Source organism: Bombina bombina, chromosome 5 (genome assembly GCF_027579735.1).
Source record: "Bombina bombina isolate aBomBom1 chromosome 5, aBomBom1.pri, whole genome shotgun sequence".
In the NCBI taxonomy this organism is placed as follows: Eukaryota; Metazoa; Chordata; class Amphibia; order Anura; family Bombinatoridae; genus Bombina; species Bombina bombina.
The window spans coordinates 195931022-195951886 of record NC_069503.1 but is presented as its reverse complement, the minus strand read 5'-3'; the positions used below and the strand labels follow the sequence as shown (position 1 = coordinate 195951886).

The 20865-nt window shown below is 40.4% G+C and overlaps 1 protein-coding gene across 1 annotated transcript in view; it reads right to left on the bottom strand.

Annotated features, from left to right (window-relative positions):
- Window positions 1-20865, bottom strand: part of DNAJB6 (DnaJ heat shock protein family (Hsp40) member B6) — a gene marked incomplete in the record, with an annotated part of 514710 nt that overhangs the window by 182594 nt on the left and 311251 nt on the right. The window contains 2 exon segments of the mRNA XM_053713826.1: window positions 6484-6554; window positions 7230-7377. Of these exon segments, the coding sequence (XP_053569801.1) occupies window positions 6484-6554; window positions 7230-7377 (219 nt within the window).

Sequence of the window (20865 nt, the reverse complement as noted above, 5' to 3'; positions counted from 1 at the left end):
GACGGGGAAAGAGAACTTTTTTCTATGTTCACTTTCCATCCGTGAGAACTGAGAAAGGCTAGGACGATGTCCGTATGAGCCTTTGCTTTTGACAGAGACGACACTTGAATCAGGATGTCATCCAAGTACGGTACTACTGCAATGCCCCTTGGTCTTAGAACCGCTAGAAGGGACCCTAGTACCTTTGTGAAAATTCTCGGAGCAGTGGCTAATCCGAATGGAAGTGCCACAAACTGGTAATGCTTGTCCAGGAAAGCGAACCTTAGGAACTGATGATGTTCCTTGTGGATAGGAATATGTAGGTACGCATCCTTTAAATCCACCGTGGTCATAAATTGACCTTCCTGGATGGTAGGAAGGATCGTTCGAATGGTTTCCATTTTGAACGATGGAACCCTGAGAAATTTGTTTAGGATCTTGAGATCTAAAATTGGTCTGAATGTTCCCTCTTTTTTGGGAACTATGAACAGGTTGGAGTAAAACCCCATCCCTTGTTCTCCTATTGGAACTGGATGAATTACTCCCATCTTTAACAGGTCTTCTACACAATGTAAGAATGCCTGTCTTTTTATTTGGTTTGAAGATAGAGACCTGTGGAACCTTCCCCTTGGGGGTAGTTCCTTGAATTCCAGGAGATAACCTTGAGAAACTATTTCTAGTGCCCAAGGATCCTGAACATCTCTTGCCCAGGCCTGAGCAAAGAGAGAAAGTCTGCCCCCCACCAGATCCGATCCCGGATCGGGGGCCATCCCTTCATGCTGTTTTGGTAGCAGTGGCAGGCTTCTTGGCCTGCTTACCCTTGTTCCAGCCTTGCATCGGTCTCCAGGCTGGTTTGGGTTGAGAAGTATTACCCTCTTGCTTAGAGGATGTAGAAGTAGAGGCTGGTCCGTTTCTGCAAAAGGGACGAAAATTAGGCTTATTTCTAGCCTTAAAAGACCTATCCTGAGGAAGGGCGTGGCCCTTTCCCCCGGTGATGTCTGAAATAATCTCTTTCAAATCAGGACCAAACAGTGTTTTGCCCTTGAAAGGGATGTTAAGCAATTTTGTATTGGAAGACACATCCGCTGACCAAGACTTTAGCCAAAGCGCTCTGCGCGACACGATAGCAAACCCTGAATTTTTCGCCGCTAATCTAGCTAATTGCAAAGCGGCATCTAGAATAAAAGAGTTAGCCAATTTAAGTGCTTGAACTCTGTCCATAACCTCCTCATACGAAGATTCTTTATTGAGCGACTTTTCTAGTTCTTCGAACCAGAAACACGCTGCCGTAGTGACAGGAACAATGCATGAAATTGGTTGTAGAAGGTAACCCTGCTGAACAAACATCTTTTTAAGCAAACCCTCTAATTTTTTTATCCATAGGATCTTTGAAAGCACAACTATCTTCTATGGGAATAGTAGTGCGTTTGTTTAGAGTAGAGACCGCCCCCTCGACCTTAAGGACTGTCTGCCATAAGTCCTTTCTGGGGTCGACTATAGGAAATAATTTCTTAAATATAGGGGGAGGAACAAAAGGTATGCCGGGCCTTTCCCATTCCTTATTTACTATGTCCGCCACCCGCTTGGGTATAGGAAAAACATCGGGGGGCACCGGAACCTCTAGGAACTTGTCCATCTTACATAATTTCTCTGGAATGACCAAATTGTCACAATCATCCAGAGTAGACAATACCTCCTTAAGCAGTGCGCGGAGATGTTCTAATTTAAATTTTACAACATCAGGTTCAGCTTGTTGAGAAATTTTTCCTGAATCTGAAATTTCTCCCTCAGACAAAACCTCCCTCCTGGCCCCTTCAGATTGGTGTGAGGGTATGTCAGAAACGTTATCATCAGCGTCCTCTTGCTCTTCAGTGTTTAAAACAGAGCAATCGCGCTTTCTCTGATAAGTAGGCATTTTAGATCAAATATTTGCAATAGAATTATCCATAACAGCCGTTAATTGTTGCATGGTAATAAGTATTGGCGCACTAGATGTACTAGGGGCCTCTTGTGTGGGCAAAACTGGTGTAGACACAGAAGGGGATGATGCAGTACCATGCTTACTCCCCTCATCTGAAGAATCATCTTGGGCACTATTATCTGTGGCATCATTGTCCCTACTTTGTTTGGGCACTATGTCACAATTATCACATATTTAAATGGGGAGACACATTGGCTTTCATACATATAGAACATCGCTTATCTGATGGTTCAGACATGTTAAACAGGCTTAAACTTGTCAACAAAGCACAAAAAACGTTTTAAAATAAAACCGTTACTGTCACTTTAAATTTTAAACAGAACACACTTTATTACTGAATATGCGAAAAAGCATGAAGCAATTGTTCAAATTTCACCACAGTGTCTTAAAGCCTTAAAAGTATTGCACACCAAATTTGAAAGCTTTAACCCTTAAAATAACGGAACCGGAGCTGTTTTTACATTTAACCCCTATACAGTCCCAGGTATCTGCTTTGCTGAGACCCAACCAAGCCCAGAGGGGAATACGATACCAAATGACGCCTTCTATAAGCTTTTTCAGTGGTTCTTAGCTCCTCACACATGCATCTGCATGCCTTGCTTTCCAAAAACAACTGCGCATTAGTGGCGCGAAAATGAGGCTCTGCCTATGACTAGAGAAGGCCCCCATCTGAAAAAGGTGTCCATACAGTGCCTGACGTTTTTTAACAACAATCCCCAAGATTATAATAGCTATAAAGAGTTATAATCTGCCAAATATGCTTAGCAAAGTAATCGTTTTAGCCCAGAAAAATGTCTACCAGTTTTTTAAGCCCTTATAAAGCCCTTTATTCTTTTACTTAATCTAAGAAAATGGCTTACCGGTCCCCATAGGGAAAATGACAGCCTTCCAGCATTACAAAGTCTTGTTAGAAATGTGGCCAGTCATACCTCAGGCAGAAAAGTCTGCCAACTGCTTCCCCCAACTGAAGTTACTTCATCTCAACAGTCCTGTGTGGAAACAGCAATCGATTTTAGTAACGTTTGCTAAAATCATCTTCCTCTTACAAACAGAAATCTTCTTCTCTTTTCTGTTTCAGAGTAAATAGTACATACCAGCACTATTTTAAAATAACAAACACTTGATTGAAGAATAAAAAATACATTTAAACACCAAAAAACTCTTAGCCATCTCCGTGGAGATGTTGCCTGTGCAACGGCAAAGAGAATGACTGGGGTAGGCGGAGCCTAGGAGGGATCATGTGACCAGCTTTGCTGGGCTCTTTGCCATTTCCTGTTGGGGAAGAGAATATCCCACAAGTAAGGATGACGCCGTGGACCGGACACACCTATGTTGGAGAAAGTAGCGTCCAGAGAAATTGTGCAGTGCTCTATATTGTTATAGTAGGCAGCTTGCTCATGTACATTGTGCTGAAGTTCTGCAGAGGACCCTGGAGTACGTCGGCATAATGTACATGAGCAAGCTGCCTACCATAACTATATAGTCACTTTAACCCATACTTCATTAATACACACACAGAGAAGAGACACTCACCGCTCTAGCAGGATGTCTTCCCGCGCAGACAACCTTAGGGGTGGGAAGTAGCAACTGACAAGGAAGCGACCAAGAGCCATGAAGATAAGGGGAGGTCTTTGAATGCATTTAACAGAAAGAACCTCCCCCTTTCTACCCTCCTTTCCCGTGTGTGCGCATATTTGAAAGGCAAATTGACATTTTTTATTATTGCTTCTTATATCCCCCTTACAATGTCAGGTCGCCGCTCGGGCTGGTAACTTAAAAATTTTACTTGCCCGCAAGAAATTTAGGTCGCCATTGGCGACCGGACCGGTCAATTCATATGCCCTGCTTTTATAAGATACACCCAGCTGTAAACTAGTATGGGTTGTATACTTGAGTATGTGATCCCTTTGTTTTCTGGAATAGAAACTGAAGAAAAAAAATCATTGCACTTGTGAGAAAATAAACCTGTACTAGTTATTGTATTTTATCTGCACAACATGTGATAGAGGGAAAAAGGTAGAAGGAAAACCTTTTGGCGCTGCATAAAAAGCGAAGACCACATTTACCACATTAAAAATGTTTTTCGTCTTCTTTCTGATGTTGTGTTTATTTGTAATTTTTAAAAATTTGTGTACTAGTTATGGCTAAAATAAATTCACTAAAGACAAATTTTTATTTAATTTTGAGGCATTATCCTTGCAAGATAGAGAGAGCATAATGTAATGTGACCTCAAGCCGTCATCCCAGAATTAGCAAACTGTCCTCCATTAGAATGATATTATATTTACTATAAATAGAAGACAGAAATCTATACAAAGCAATCTGCTTTGAACAGGACAACACATTAGGATAATACAAAATTAAGGTTGAGTTATACCAAAATTCATCTTAATGAAATAGGTCTCCTATGAACCTACAACTAGAGGTATGCCAATAGTGCACTTAGAGAAATAGGAATATTTGGAAATGCAGGATAAAGAATAGCACAATATAAAAAAAAATTAAAAAATATAAGAATACCATAACATAATGGAAGATCCAAGCTCTTTGCCTGCTTCTACAAGGAAATCTTGTCCTAATTAGGATTATCCTGAATAGGTGATCCTGGAGAGCAAGGCTAGTCCATAAAAAAAATGCAGCTCCGATAAAGTTGTGTGTCAGAGGGACTGTATATTGGGGTGCAACATTGTTTTAGAAATCCGTGAAAGGAGTAAGGGGTTGTTGGACCCTTATCACAATTAGCGAGAGGGGTCAAGAGAATGCCGAAACGTTTTCACATACTAAGTGGCACTAGGAAATATTCTTCAATGCTGAATTATAGCATATGGAGAGAAAACAATTTTAATTTAGAAAACATGGTAGTGATCGATGCAAAACAATTACTTCTTTGATAGCACCTATTTCAATTTATTTTTACACACAAAATTAATTCTACTGATCAAAGAATTAAAAGGTAGCTTAAAATTAAAGTAGAGGAAACAAGTGTTCCCCTTTTAAATAAAAGGATAAGGATAAAATTAGCAAGAATCCAGGTACAGGCTGCTATACAATAAGAGGGAGAGGATATGTAAAAAATAAATAATTTAATAGAGCAAGCAAACAGAACAAATGAGCCAACAGTGGTTCCAGTGGATCAATGGAATCTGGGTAAAGGTATGCGAGTTTTATAAATGTCACGCCTTTCAGTTTCCTAAGCCCATTTTAACCACGGACTCTCTTCTGCCAGTGCAGTGCTTTAAAGAATAAAGATAGGAAAGTAAACCAAAAGAAATACTGTCCTATCCTTGACATGCTTTAAAAGCTGCATAAAGACATTTTCTATGGAAATATGTATATGTATAGATGCATGTCTGTACTAGTAAGAATTAGAATTTTCCCTGCAGTAAACATAAATAGTAACAAATCCCCCAATTGGTAAATTACAGTGGTGTGTTTAATTGCGCACATTTAAGCTAAGAAGTTGTTTACAGCGTATTGTTTTACAGAAATCTGTTTCATATTGTGTTATAGAAATCGAAAACCAGCTTAATTTTATCAATAACACATGTAATCGTGTTAATTTTACACATTTTAAATGATTTATGCACTCATAACTCTCACAACCTAAATTCCAAAGCGTGAGGCATTTCCCATATTCTTAAAAAGCAGATAGTACCCATAAAGCAAGTGTACAGACTGGTGAAAAGAAATTCAGATGTGAAAAAGTGTTGCAGATTTAAATGTTTAGAAACAAGGAGGGCAGCTACCTTATGCAAAGCAAATAAACTGTTTCAATAATTACCCAAACGTTCACACAGACACAAGAATGCTACAAATACCATTAAAAAGGAATGCACTACAAATATCAGCATTTATTCATATCCAACTTTTAAAGAATGACAAAAAATGACTTTCCTTTTCTTGCATGGTGAAATTATTAAACAGCTTAATTAAGTTGCCAGCACTCATGCACAACTAGAAAAAGTCTTGAAATATTGTAACCAAATATGCATTACCAATAAAACATATGGTTTTTATACTGTGAAATATGATCAACACTAAAAATGTTTGAAAAAGTTGGATTAGTAGCAGATTGGACAGCTAACACTGAAATCATTTTAAACAAAAAATGGAAACTAACAAGTCATGCTGTTAGTAAACAATTGGTCCAACCAATTAATGATAAACATCTGCTCACCTCTTCAATCCTTTCACTGCCAGAGAAGTTTGCAATACAAATACATCCTGGCAACAGGAGGTTAGTTTAAAAAGTGCATACAGAAAATTACAACATTAAGACGGAGAGAAAAAAAAAAAAGTCTTTTGAACGTGGTCCCAAAATTGAACTGAGTCTATGACAAATACAGAAACTCCAAGGAGCTTCTTATAAATATGCCTTAAAGTACAGATATACTCTTAACAGTTCTTTGAAATCTTCAAAAATGTTCCTGATAATCCACAAATGGTGCTTGTTTAGGTTAATATTTCTGATACATGCGTGCGTTGAATTTACTTGTTATCCAAGCGTAGCAGCTGCTCCTTACCATTTATTGTTAAGGACTTAAGCTGTCCATCTTCTTCAACTTCAACTCTTTCTTGCCCGTTCTCAATAATTCTGCAGGAACACAGACATGCAACTTAATTTGATTTGTATTATGTATCAAAAAATCTTCAATTTAGACAGACTGCGATCTTCCTTAAATGCATTCATATAATTAAAGGGACACAAAAATGAAAATTAAACTTTCATGATTCAGCTAGAGCATGCGCACTTTCCAATTTACTTCCATTATCAAACTGTGCAGTTAATTTATATTCACACTTTGAGGCACCAGTTACTACTGAGAATGTGCAAAAGTTCAGTGTATAAGTATATGAGTTTGTGATTGGCTGATTCACATGATACAGGCGGCCAGCAAATTTAAATCCGTTTTGAAAAGTCAATGGAAAAACAAAAAATCTACTGGCTATTTCACTGTCTTTTTATTATGCCCTTGTTGATTATGCAATTCTACTGTATTTAATGGTTCTTTAAATCTTATTTTTGCTATTTGCACAACTATACTTTAATATGCTCAACAGAAAAAGTAACATTTTAATGCAGAAAAAACATATGCAAAATTTGCAAGACAACATGGAAAGAGCACAACAAAGCAACAGTAAATAAAATGTACCTTGACATGTATTCTCATGGTATACAGATTACTACTGGTGGATAAACGTACGTGAGTTAAGGAGAACTACCTTGAATCAATATACTGTACAGTAGATTTGGGGATTTTTGACATACCTCTTTGTTGTAATTTTTCTGCCATTAATCACTTTGGTGGATGATGATACAGACTTGAAGTTACCCATTCCTGTTCCTCCAAATGACGAAGAGGAGAAAGATGTAAAGCCACCACCATGCCCAATTGAGCTAAATGAAGAGCTAAAACCTTTAAAAGCATAAAAAGAAAAAACAAAAAAAAATTAAATCAGGGAACCCTAAACAGAAATAACATAAAATAAAAACAATAGAGTGACTGGTATACTGTTCCTTAGTCTTTTTAATTCTTCCACCACTACCCTCAAGTTCTTCAAGAACCAGTAGCTCATCCACACCTACATACAAACACATACTGGCATTCAAAAGTTTGGGGTCACTAAGGCATTTCCTTACTTTTCATGAAGACATGCATGAAATAAGTTTGAATAGCAAATAGTCATTGACAAGGTTAGAAATAAAATTTATGCTTACCTGATAAATGTATTTCTTTCCGGGCAAGGAGAGTCCACAACTTCATTACAATTACTAGTGGGATATTCAACTCCTGGCCAGCAGGAGGCGGCAAAGAGCAGAGCTGTTAAGTGTCACTTAGTAATCCCCAGTCATTCAGCCGAAGGAAAATGTAAAAAGAAGCGAACACAAGGGTATAGAGGTGCCTGAGGTTTACACAAAAAAATGCCAAATTAAATTTAAAAAGGGAGGGGTTGTGGACTCTCCATGCCCGGAAAGAACATTTTTTATCAGGTAAGCATGAAACGAAAAGTAAATTTATGCTTACCTGATAAATTAATTTCTTCTACGATATGACAAGTCCACGGATTTCATCCTTACTTGTGGGATTTATCCTCCTGCTAACAGGAAGTGGCAAAGAGCACCACAGCAGAGCTGTATATATATAGCTCCTCCCTTCCCTCCACCTCCAGTCATTCGACCGAAGTTAGGAAGAGAAAGGAAAAGCCAAAGGTGCAGAGGTGACTGAAGTTTACAAAAAATATAACTAATTTAAATCTGTCTTTAAAAAAACAGCTTAATATCTATGGGATGCATAGGTTCAAACGGAACCCCTTGAAGAACATTAAGAACTAAATTCAGACTCCAGGGTGGAGCAATTGGTTTAAACACGGGCTTAATTCTGGTTAAAGCCTGACAAAAAGACTGAACGTCCAGAACATCTGCCAAACGTTTGTGTAGTAAAATTGACAAAGCAGAGATCTGTCCCTATAAGGAACTCACTGATAACCCTTTCTCCAAGCCTTCTTGGAGAAAAGACAGAATCTTGGGAATCCTAGCCTTACTCCATGAGTAACCCTTGGATTCACACGAAAAAAGATATTTACGCCATATCTTATGAAAGATCTTTCTAGTTACAGGCTTATGTGCCTGAATCAAAGTATCGATGACCGCATCAGAGAATCCCCGCTTAGATAAAATCAAGCGTTCAATCTCCAAGCAGTCAGCTGCAGAGAAATTAGATTTGGATGTTGGAATGGACCTTGAATGAAAAGGTCCTGTCTCACTGGGAGTTTCCATGGAGGCAGAGAGGACATGTACACTAGATCTGCATACCAAGTCCTGCGTGGCCACGCAGGTGCGATCAGAATTACCAAAGCTCTCTCCTGTTTGATCCGAGCAATCACCCGGGAAAGGAGAGGAAACGGTGGAAACACATAAGCTAGGTTGAACGACCAAGGCACTGCCAAGGCATCTACTAGTTCGGCCTGAGGATCCCTCGACCTGGATCCATATCTTGGGAGCTTGGCATTCTGTCAAGATGCCATCAGATCCAATTCCGGTCTGCCCCATCGCAGAATCAGTGAGGCATAAACCTCCGGATGGAGTTCCCACTCCCCCGGATGAAAAGCCTGTCGGTTTAAATAGTCCGCTTCCCAGTTGTCCACTCCTGGGATGTAGACTGCCGACAGATAACAAGAGTGGGTCTCTGCCCATCGGATTATCTTGGATACTTCTGTCATTGCTAAGGAACTCCTCGTTCCTCCCTGATAATTGATGTAAGCCACAGTCGTGATGTTGTCCGACTGGAATCTGATGAATTTGGCCGAAGCCAACTGAGGCCACGCCTGAAGCGCATTGAATATTGCTCTCAATTCCAGAATATTGACTGGAAGCAGAGACTCCAACTGAGTCCATACACACTGAGCCTTCAGGGAATTCCAGACTGGACCCCAGCCTAGTAGACTGGCGTCCGTTGTCACTATCACCCACGAGGGTCTGTAGAAACACGTCCCCTGGGGCAGATGATCCGGCGACAACCACCAAAGAAGAGAGTTTCAGGTCTCTTGATCCAGATTTATCGGAGGAGATAAATTTGTATAGTCCCCATTCCACTGATTGAGCATGCACAGTTGCAGAGGTCTGAGATGAAACCGAGCAAACGGAATGATGTTCATTGCCGCCACCATCAATCCAATTACATCCATACACTGAGCCACTGACGGCCGAGGATTGGACTGAAGGGCTCGACAAGTATTTAGAATTTTTGACTTTCTGACCTCTGTCAGAAAAATTTTCATTGCTATAGAATCTATCAGTGTTCCCAAGAAGGGAACCTTTGTTTGTGGAATTAGTGAACTCTTTTCTAGATTCACCTTTCAACCGTGAGTTCTCAGAAAGGACAACACTGTCTGTATGAGACTTTGTTAGATGATAAGTCGACGCCTGAATCAAGATATCGTCCAGATAAGGCGCCACTGCTATGCCCTGCGAACCGCCAGAAGGGACCCTATAACCTTTGTGAAGATTCTGGGTGCAGTGGCAAACCTTAGTTACTGATGATGATCCTTGTGAATAGGAATATGAAGGTATGCATCCTTCAAGTCCACGGTAGTCATATATTGACCCTCCTGGATCATTGGTAAAATTGTTCGAATAGTCTCCATCTTGAACGACGGGACTCTGAGAAACTTGTTTAGACTCTTGAGATCTAAAATGGGTCTGAAAGTTCCCTCTTTTTTAGGAACCACGAAAAGATTTGAGTAAAACCCCTGCCCCTGTTCCAGTCTTGGAACGGGACGAATTACCCCCATAGTAGAGAGGTATTTTACACAAAGTAAGAACACCTCTCTTTATCTGGTCTACAGACAATCGTGAAAGAAGAAATCTCCCCCTTGGAAGAAATCCTTTGAATTCCAGTTGATACCTGTGGGTCACAATTTCCAGTGCCCAGGTATCCTGAACATCTCTTGCCCAAGCCTGGGCAAAGAGAGAAAGTCTGCCCCCTACTAAATCCGGTCCCGAATCAGGGGCCGCCCCTTCATGCCGTCTTGGTAGCAGCAGCGGGCTTCTTGGGTTGTTTACCTTTGTTCCAAGCCTGGTTGGGTCTCCACACGGCCTTGGCCTGAGCAAAATCCCCTTCCTGCTTTGTGGAGGAAGAGGAAGAAGAGGGTACTCCTTTAAAGTTCCGAAAGGAACGAAAATTATTTTGTTTACCGCTCATCAAGACTTATCCTGAGGTAGAGCGTGACCTTTACCTCCAGTAATGTCAGAGATGATTTCCTTCAATTCAGCCCCGAATAGGGTCTTACCCTTGAAAGGAATAGCCAAAAGCTTTGACTTATGACACATCAGCAGACCACGATTTTAACCATAACGTTCTATGCGCTAAAATGGCAAATCCTGCATTCTTAGCCACCAATTTAGCAATTTGAAAGGCGGCATCTATGATAAAAGAATTAGCTAGCTTGAGAGCTTTAATTCTATCTAAAATATCCTCTAAAAGGAGTCTCCATCTTAAGAGACTCTTCTAAGGCATCAAACCAGAAAGCCGCTGCAGTAGTAACTGAAACAATGCAGGCTGTTGGTTGTAAAAGGAAACCCTGATGAATTAATAACTTATTTAGAAGACCCTCTAATTTCTTATCCATGGGGTCTTTGAAAGCACAGCTGTCCTCAATAGGAATAGTTGTACGCTTAGCCAGGGTAGATATAGCTCCCTCCACCTTGGGGACAGTCTGCCAAGAGTCCCGAATGGTGTCTCATATGGGATACATTTTCTTAAAAGTAGGAGAGAAAGGTATACCCGGTCTGTCCTATTCCTTCTTGATAATTTCTGAGATTCTCTTAGGAACCGGAAAAACATCAGTGTAAACGGGTACTTCTAGATATTTGTCAATTTTACACAATTTTTCTGGTGGTACCATAATAGGGTCAATGTCATCCAGAGTCGCTAAGACCTCCCGAAGTAGTAGGCGGAGGTGTTTTAGCTTAAATTTAAAGGGCACAATGTCCAAATCTGTCTGAGGTAACACACTTCCCGGTTCCGAAAGTTCTCCCTCAGAAAAAATTTCCCTGACCCCCAACTCAGATCCCTGTGAGGGCACATCGGAAATAGCCAACAAAGCGTCAGAGGACTCAAGTATTCACATTTATACCTGTCCTACTGCATTTACCCTGTAACCCTGGTAACTTAGATAATACCTCTGTAAGGGTAGTTGACATAACTGCAGCCATATCCTGCAGAGTAAATGAATTAGACGCGGTTGAGGAACCCGGCGTTGCTTGGGTGGGCGTTAAAGGTTGTGACACTTGGAGAGAATTAGGCGGCATAACCTGATTCTCTTCAGACTGAGAATCATCCTTAGGCACACTTTCTTTACATAAAATATGCTTTTTACATTGTAAGGCTCTTTCAGTACCAGAAGTACACAAAGTAAGAGGGGGTTCCAAATGGCCTCTAAACACATAGAACAAGGAGTTACCCTGTAAAAAGTCTTTTTATCTGGTAAATAAACTTTAAACAAAAACAGCCCCAGGTGATCTACATAAACGTAGTAACCCTTATGTATACACTAGTAAACACAGTAACCCATAATTCCTATATGTCTACTGCTTACCCTTTCCCTTACAGGGAATAATGTCAGCCAGTTCTGATATAACAAGTCTCCTCAGAAATAAAAGACTGAACATACCTCAATGCTGCTTGTAGCAAGACACCGGTCTCCACACTGAAGATTTCTCTTGCACTACCTTCAGAAACTCTGTGGGAACCAGAATGGATCTAACGACTGCTAAGATCATCAATCTCAGGGTAGAAAAAAAGATCTCTTCATTCCTCTCAGGAAACTGATGATTTCTCCCTGAGAAAAATAGTACACACTGGTACCATTTTAAAATAAAAAATATCTTGATTGAAGAATCTAAAACTAACACCTCACTTTACCTCTTCCTATTACTAACACAGGCAAAGAAAATGACTGGGGGTGGAGGGAAGGGAGGAGCTATATATATATATACAGCTCTGCTGTGGTGCTTTTTGCCACTTCCTGTTAGGAGGATAAATCCCACAAGTAAGGATGAAATCCGTGGACTCGTCATATCTTGTAGAAGAAATTTATGCTTATCTGATAAATTTCTCTCTTTTATGACACCGAGTCCACAGATCATTTCTAATTACTATTGGGAATATCACTCGTGGCCAGCAGAAGGAGGCAAAGAGCACCACAGCAAAGCTGTTAAGTATCACCTCCCTTCCCTCCAACCCCATTCGACCGAAGGAAAAAGGAGAGAAAGGAAGTAACACAAGGTGCAGAGGTGCCTGAGGTTTATAACAGAAAACATAATTTATGTAAGAACTTACCTGATAAATTCATTTCTTTCATATTAGCAAGAGTCCATGAGCTAGTGACGTATGGGATATACATTCCTACCAGGAGGGGCAAAGTTTCCCAAACCTCAAAATGCCTATAAATACACCCCTCACCACACCCACAATTCAGTTTAACGAATAGCCAAGAAGTGGGGTGATAAAAAAGTGCGAAAGCATAAAAAATAAGGAATTGGAATAATTGTGCTTTATACAAAAATCATAACCACCCCAAAAAAAGGGCGGGCCTCATGGACTCTTGCTAATATGAAAGAAATGAATTTATCAGATAAGTTCTTACATAAATTATGTTTTCTTTCATGTAATTAGCAAGAGTCCATGAGCTAGTGACGTATGGGATAATGATTACCCAAGATGTGGATCTTTCCACGCAAGAGTCACTAGAAAGGGAGGGATAAAATAAAGACAGCCAATTCCTGCTGAAAATAATCCACACCCAAAATAAAGTTTAATGAAAAACATAAGCAGAAGATTCAAACTGAAACCGCTGCCTGAAGTACTTTTCTACCAAAAACTGCTTCAGAAGAAGAAAATACATCAAAATGGAAGAATTTAGTAAAAGTATGCAAAGAGGACCAAATTGCTGCTTTGCAAATCTGATCAATCGAAGCTTCATTCCTAAACGCCCAGGAAGTAGAAACTGACCTAGTAGAATGAGCTGTAATCCTTTGAGGCGGAGATTTACCCGACTCAACATAGGCAAGATGAATTAAAGATTTCAACCAAGATGCCAAAGAATACAATGATTTCTCCTTAGAATTCTTAGGATTAGGACATAACGAAGGAACCACAATTTCCCTACTAATGTTGTTAGAATTCACAATTTTAGGTAAAAATTCAAAAGAAGTTCGCAACACTGCCTTATCCTGATGAAAAATCAGAAAAGGAGACTCACAAGAAAGAGCAGATAATTCAGAAACTCTTCTGGCAGAAGAGATTGCCAAAAGGAACAAAACTTTCCAAGAAAGAAATTTAATGTCCAATGAATGCATAGGTTCAAACGGAGGAGCTTGAAAAGCCCCCAGAACCAAATTCAAACTCCAAGGAGGAGAAATTGACTTAATGACAGGTTTTATACAAACCAAAGCTTGTACAAAACAATGAATATCAGGAAGATTAGCAATCTTTCTGTGAAAAAGAACAGAAAGAGCAGAGATTTGTCCTTTCAAAGAACTTGCGGATAAACCTTTATCTAAACCATCCTGAAGAAACTGTAAAATTCTCGGAATTCTAAAAGAATGCCAAGAAAAATGATGAGAAAGACACCAAGAAATATAAGTCTTCCAGACTCTATAATATATCTCTCTGGATACAGATTTACGAGCCTGTAACATAGTATTAATCACAGAGTCAGAGAAACCTCTTTGACCAAGAATCAAGCGTTCAATCTCCATACCTTTAAATTTAAGGATTTGAGATCCTGATGGAAAAAAGGACCTTGCGACAGAAGGTCTGGTCGTAGCGGAAGAGTCCACGGATGGCAAGAGGCCATCCGGACAAGATCCGCATACCAAAACCTGTGAGGCCATGCCGGAGCTACCAGCAGAACAAACGAGCATTCCTTCAGAATCTTGGAGATTACTCTTGGAAGAAGAACTAGAGGCGGAAAGATATAAGCAGGATGATACTTCCAAGGAAGTGATAATGCATCCACTGCTTCCGCCTGACGATCCCGGGATCTGGACAGATACCTGGGAAGTTTCTTGTTTAGATGAGACGCCATCAGATCTATTTCTGGAAGCTCCCACATTTGAACAATCTGAAGAAATACCTCTGGGTGAAGAGACCATTCGCCCGAATGCAACGTTTGGCGACTGAGATAATCCGCTTCCCAATTGTCTATACCTGGGATATGAACCGCAGAGATTAGACAGGAGCTGGATTCCGCCCAAACCAGAATTCGAGATACTTCTTTCATAGCCAGAGGACTGTGAGTCCCTCCTTGATGATTGATGTATGCCACAGTAGTGACATTGTCTGTCTGAAAACAAATGAACGATTCTCTCTTCAGAAGAGGCCAAGACTGAAGAGCTCTGAAAATTGCACGGAGTTCCAAAATATTGATCGGTAATCTCACCTCCTGAGATTCCCAAACTCCTTGTGCCGTCAGAGATCCCCACACAGCTCCCCAACCTGTGAGACTTGCATCTGTTGAAATTACAGTCCAGGTCGGAAGCACAAAAGAAGCCCCCTGAATTAAACGATGGTGATCTGTCCACCACGTTAGAGAGTGTCGTACAATCGGTTTTAAAGATATTAATTGAGATATCTTTGTGTTTAATCCTTGCACCATTGATTCAGCATACAGAGCTGAAGAGGTCGCATGTGAAAACGAGCAAAGGGGATCGCGTCCGATGCAGCAGTCATAAGACCTAGAATTTCCATGCATAAGGCTGCCTAAGGGAATGATTGTGACTGAAGGTTTCGACAAGCTGAAATCAATTTTAGACGTCTCTTGTCTGTTAAAGACAGAGTCATGGACACTGAATCTATCTGGAAACCCAGAAAGGTTACCCTTGTCTGAGGAATCAATGAACTTTTTGGTGAATTGATCCTCCAACCATGATCTTGAAGAAACAACACAAGTCGATTCGTATGAGATTCTGCTAAATGTAAAGACTGAGCAAGTACCAAGATATCGTCCAAATAAGGAAATACCACAATACCCTGTTCTCTGATTACAGACAGAAGGGCACCGAGAACCTTTGTAAAAATTCTTGGAGCTGTAGCTAGGTCAAACGGCAGAGCCACAAACTGGTAATGCTTGTCCAGAAAAGAGAATCTCAGGAACTGATAATGATCTGGATGAATCGGAATATTCAGATATGCATCCTGTAAATCTATTGTGGACATATAATGCCCTTGCTGAACAAAAGGCAAGATAGTCCTTACAGTTACCATCTTGAACGTTGGTATCCTTACATAACGATTCAATATTTTTAGATCCAGAACTGGTCTGAAGGAATTCTCCTTCTTTGGTACAATGAGGAGATTTGAATAAAACCCCACCCCCTGTTCCAGAACTGGAACTGGCATAATTACTCCAGCCAACTCTAGATCTGAAACACAATTCAGAAATGCTTGAGCTTTCACTGGATTTACTGGGACACGGGAAAGAAAAAATCTCTTTGCAGGAGGTCTCATCTTGAAACCAATTCTGTACCCTTCTGAAACAATGTTCTGAATCCAAAGATTGTGAACAGAATTGATCCAAAGATTGTGAACAGAATTGATCCAAATTTCTTTGAAAAAACGTAACCTGCCCCCTACCAGCTGAGCTGGAATGAGGGCCACACCTTCATGTGGACTTAGAAGCAGGCTTTGCCTTTCTAGAAGGCTTGGATTTATTCCAGACTGGAGATGGTTTCCAAACTGAAACTGCTCCTGAGGATGAAGGATCAGGCTTTTGTTCTTTGTTGAAACGAAAGGAACGAAAACGATTATTAGCCCTGTTTTTACCCTTAGATTTTTTATCCTGTGGTAAAAAAGTTCCTTTCCCACCAGTAACAGTTGAGATAATGGAATCCAACTGAGAACCAAATAATTTGTTACCCTGGAAAGAAATGGAAAGTAGAGTTGATTTAGAAGCCATATCAGCATTCCAAGTTTTAAGCCATAAAGCTCTTCTAGCTAAAATAGCTAGAGACATAAACCTGACATCAACTCTGATAATATAAAAAAATGGCATCACAGATAAAATTATTAGCATGCTGAAGAAGAAGAATAATATTATGAGAATCATGATCTGTTACTTGTTGTGCTAAAGTCTCCAACCAAAAAGTTGAAGCTGCAGCAACATCAGCCAAAGATATAGCAGGTCTAAGAAGATTACCTGAACACAGATAAGCTTTTCTTAGAAAGGATTCAATTTTCCTATCTAAAGGATCTTTAAACGAAGTACCATCTGACGTAGGAATAGTAGTACGTTTAGCAAGGGTAGAAATAGCCCCATCGACTTTAGGGATTTTGTCCCAAAATTCTAATCTGTCAGACGGCACAGGATATAATTGCTTAAAACGTTTAGAAGGAGTAAATGAATTACCCAATTTATCCCATTCTCTGGAAATTACTTCAGAAATAGCATTAGGAACAGGAAAAACTTCTGGAATAACCACAGGAGATTTAAATACCTTATCTAAACGTTTAGAATTAGTATCAAGAGGACCAGAATCCTCTATTTCTAAAGCAATTAGTACTTCTTTAAGTAAAGAACGAATAAATTCCATTTTAAATAAATATGAAGATTTATCAGCATCAATCTCTGAGACAGAATCCTCTGAACCAGAAGAGTCATCAGAATCAGAATGATGTTCATTTAAAAATTCATCTGTAGAGAGAGAAGTTTTAAAAGATTTTTTATGTTTACTAGAAGGAGAAATAACAGACATAGCCTTCTTGATGGATTCAGAAACAAAATCTCTTATGTTATCAGGAACATTCTGCACCTTAGATGTTGAGGGAACTGCAACAGGCAATGGTACATTACTAAAGGAAATATTATCTGCTTTAACAAGTTTGTCATGACAATTAATACAAACAACAGCCGGAGGAATAGCTACCAAAAGTTTACAGCAGATACACTTAGCTTTGGTAGTTCCAGCACTAGACAGCGATTTTCCTGAAGTATCTTCTGACTCAGATGCAACGTGAGACATCTTGCAATATGTAAGAGAAAAAACAACATATAAAGCAAAATTGATCAAATTCCTTAAATGACAGTTTCAGGAATGGGAAAAAATGCCAATAAACAAGCTTCTAGTAACCAGAAGCAAAGAAAAAATGAGACTGAAATAATGTGGAGACAAAAGCGACGCCCATATTTTTTGGCGCCAAATAATACGCCCACATTGTTTGGCGCCTAAATGCTTTTTGGCGCCAAAAATGACGCCACATCCGGAACGCCGACATTTTTGGCGCAAATTTAATTTTTTTTCCTGTGGGCTGTTAGGCTCGCGGGGGCTGAAAATGCTTCATTTTATTGCGTCATTCTTGGCGCTGACTTTTTTGGCGCAAAAAATCTTTTCTGTTTCCGGCGTCATACGTGTCGCCGGAAACAGAAAAGATTTTTTGCGCCAAAAAAGTCAGCGCCAAGAATGACGCAATAAAATGAAGCATTTTCAGCCCCCGCGAGCCTAACAGCCCACAGGAAAAAAAATTAAATTTTTAAGGTAAGAAAAAATGATTGATTCAAATGCATTATCCCAAATATGAAACTGACTGTCTGAAAATAAGGAATGTTGAACATTCTGAGTCAAGGCAAATAAATGTTTGAATACATATATTTAGAACTTTATAAATAAAGTGCCCAACCATAGATTAGAGTGTCACAGAAAAACATAATTTATGCTTACCTGATAAATTCCTTTCTTCTGTTGTGTGATCAGTCCACGGGTCATCATTACTTCTGGGATATAACTCCTCCCCAACAGGAAATGCAAGAGGATTCACCCAGCAGAGCTGCATATAGCTCCTCCCCTCTACGTCAGTCCCAGTCATTCGACCAAGAATCAACGAGAAAGGAGTAACCAAGGGTGAAGTGGTGACTGGAGTATAATTTAAAAGATATTTACCTGCCTTAAAAAAGGGCGGGCCGTGGACTGATCACACAACAGAAGAAAGGAATTTATCAGGTAAGCATAAATTATGTTTTCTTCTGTTATGTGTGATCAGTCCACGGGTCATCATTACTTCTGGGATACCAATACCAAAGCAAAAGTACACGGATGACGGGAGGGATAGGCAGGCTCATTATATAGAAGGAACCACTGCCTGAAGAACCTTTCTCCCAAAAATAGCCTCCGAAGAAGCAAAAGTGTCAAATTTGTAAAATTTGGAAAAAGTATGAAGCGAAGACCAAGTTGCAGCCTTGCAAATCTGTTCAACAGAGGCCTCATTCTTAAAGGCCCAAGTGGAAGCCACAGCTCTAGTGGAGTGAGCTGTAATTCTTTCAGGAGGCTGCTGACCAGCAGTCTCATAGGCTAAACGTATTATGCTACGAAGCCAAAAAGAGAGAGAGATAGCAGAAGCTTTTTGACCTCTCCTCTGTCCAGAATAAACGACAAACAGGGAAGAAGTTTGGCGAAAATCTTTAGTTGCCTGCAAGTAGAACTTGAGGGCACGAACTACATCCAGATTGTGTAGAAGACGTTCCTTCTTTGAAGAAGGATTTGGACACAAGGATGGAACAACAATCTCTTGATTGATATTCCTGTTAGTGACCACCTTAGGTAAGAACCCAGGTTTAGTACGCAGAACTACCTTGTCTGAGTGAAAAATCAGATAAGGAGAATCACAATGTAAGGCTGATAACTCAGAGACTCTTCGAGCCGAGGAAATAGCCATTAAAAACAGAACTTTCCAAGATAACAATTTTATATCAATGGAATGAAGGGGTTCAAAAGGAACACCCTGTAAAACGTTAAGAACTAAGTTTAAACTCCATGGCGGAGCAACAGCTTTAAACACAGGCTTGATCCTAGCTAAAGCCTGACAAAAAGCCTGGACGTCTGGATTTTCTGACAGACGCCTGTGTAACAAGATGGACAGAGCTGAAATCTGTCCCTTTAATGAACTAGCTGATAAACCCTTTTCTAACCCTTCTTGTAGAAAAGACAATATCCTAGAGATCCTAACCTTACTCCAGGAGTAATGTTTGGATTCGCACCAGTATAGGTATTTACGCCATATTTTATGGTAAATCTTTCTGGTAACAGGCTTCCTAGCCTGTATCAGGGTATCAATAACCGACTCAGAAAAACCACGTTTTGATAAAATCAAACGTTCAATTTCCAAGCAGTCAGCTTCAGAGAAGTTAGATTTTGATGTTTGAATGGACCCTGTATCAGAAGGTCCTGTCTTAGAGGTAGAGACCAAGGCGGACAGGATGACATGTCCACTAGATCTGCATACCAAGTCCTGCGTGGCCATGCAGGCGCTATTAGAATCACTGATGCTCTCTCCTGTTTGATTTTGGCAATCAATCGAGGAAGCAGCGGAAAGGGTGGAAACACATAAGCCATCCCGAAGTTCCAAGGTGCTGTCAAAGCATCTATCAGAACCGCTCCCGGATCCCTGGATCTGGACCCGTAGCGAGGAAGTTTGGCGTTCTGGCGAGACGCCATGAGATCTATCTCTGGTTTGCCCCAACGTCGAAGTATTTGGGCAAAGACCTCCGGATGAAGTTCCCACTCCCCCGGATGAAAAGTCTGGCGACTCAAGAAATCCGCCTCCCAGTTCTCCACTCCCGGGATGTGGATTGCTGACAGGTGGCAAGAGTGAGACTCTGCCCAGCGAATTATCTTTGATACTTCCACCATTGCTAGGGAGCTTCTTGTCCCTCCCTGATGGTTGATGTAAGCTACAGTCGTGATGTTGTCCGACTGAAACCTGATGAACCCCCGAGTTGTTAATTGGGGCCAAGCTAGAAGGGCATTGAGAACTGCTCTCAATTCCAGAATGTTTATTGGAAGGAGACTCTCCTCCTGATTCCATAGTCCCTGAGCCTTCAGAGAATTCCAGACAGCGCCCCAACCTAGTAGGCTGGCGTCTGTTGTTACAATTGTCCAGTCTGGCCTGCTGAATGGCATCCCCCTGGACAGGTGTGGCCGATGAAGCCACCATAGAAGAGAATTTCTGGTCTCTTGATTCAGATTCAGAGTAGGGGACAAATCTGAGTAATCCCCATTCCACTGACTTAGCATGCCTAATTGCAGAGGTCTGAGGTGTAGGCGTGCAAAAGGTACTATGTCCATTGCCGCTACCATTAAGCCGATCACCTCCATGCATTGAGCTACTGACGGGTGTTGAATGGAATGAAGGACACGGCATGCATTTTGAAGCTTTGTTAACCTGTCCTCTGTCAGGTAAATCTTCATTTCTACAGAATCTATAAGAGTCCCCAAGAATGGAACTCTTGTGAGAGGAAAAAGAGAACTCTTCTTTTCGTTTACTTTCCATCCATGCGACCTTAGAAATGCCAGAACTAACTCTGTATGAGACTTGGCAGTTTGAAAGCTTGAAGCTTGTATTAGAATGTCG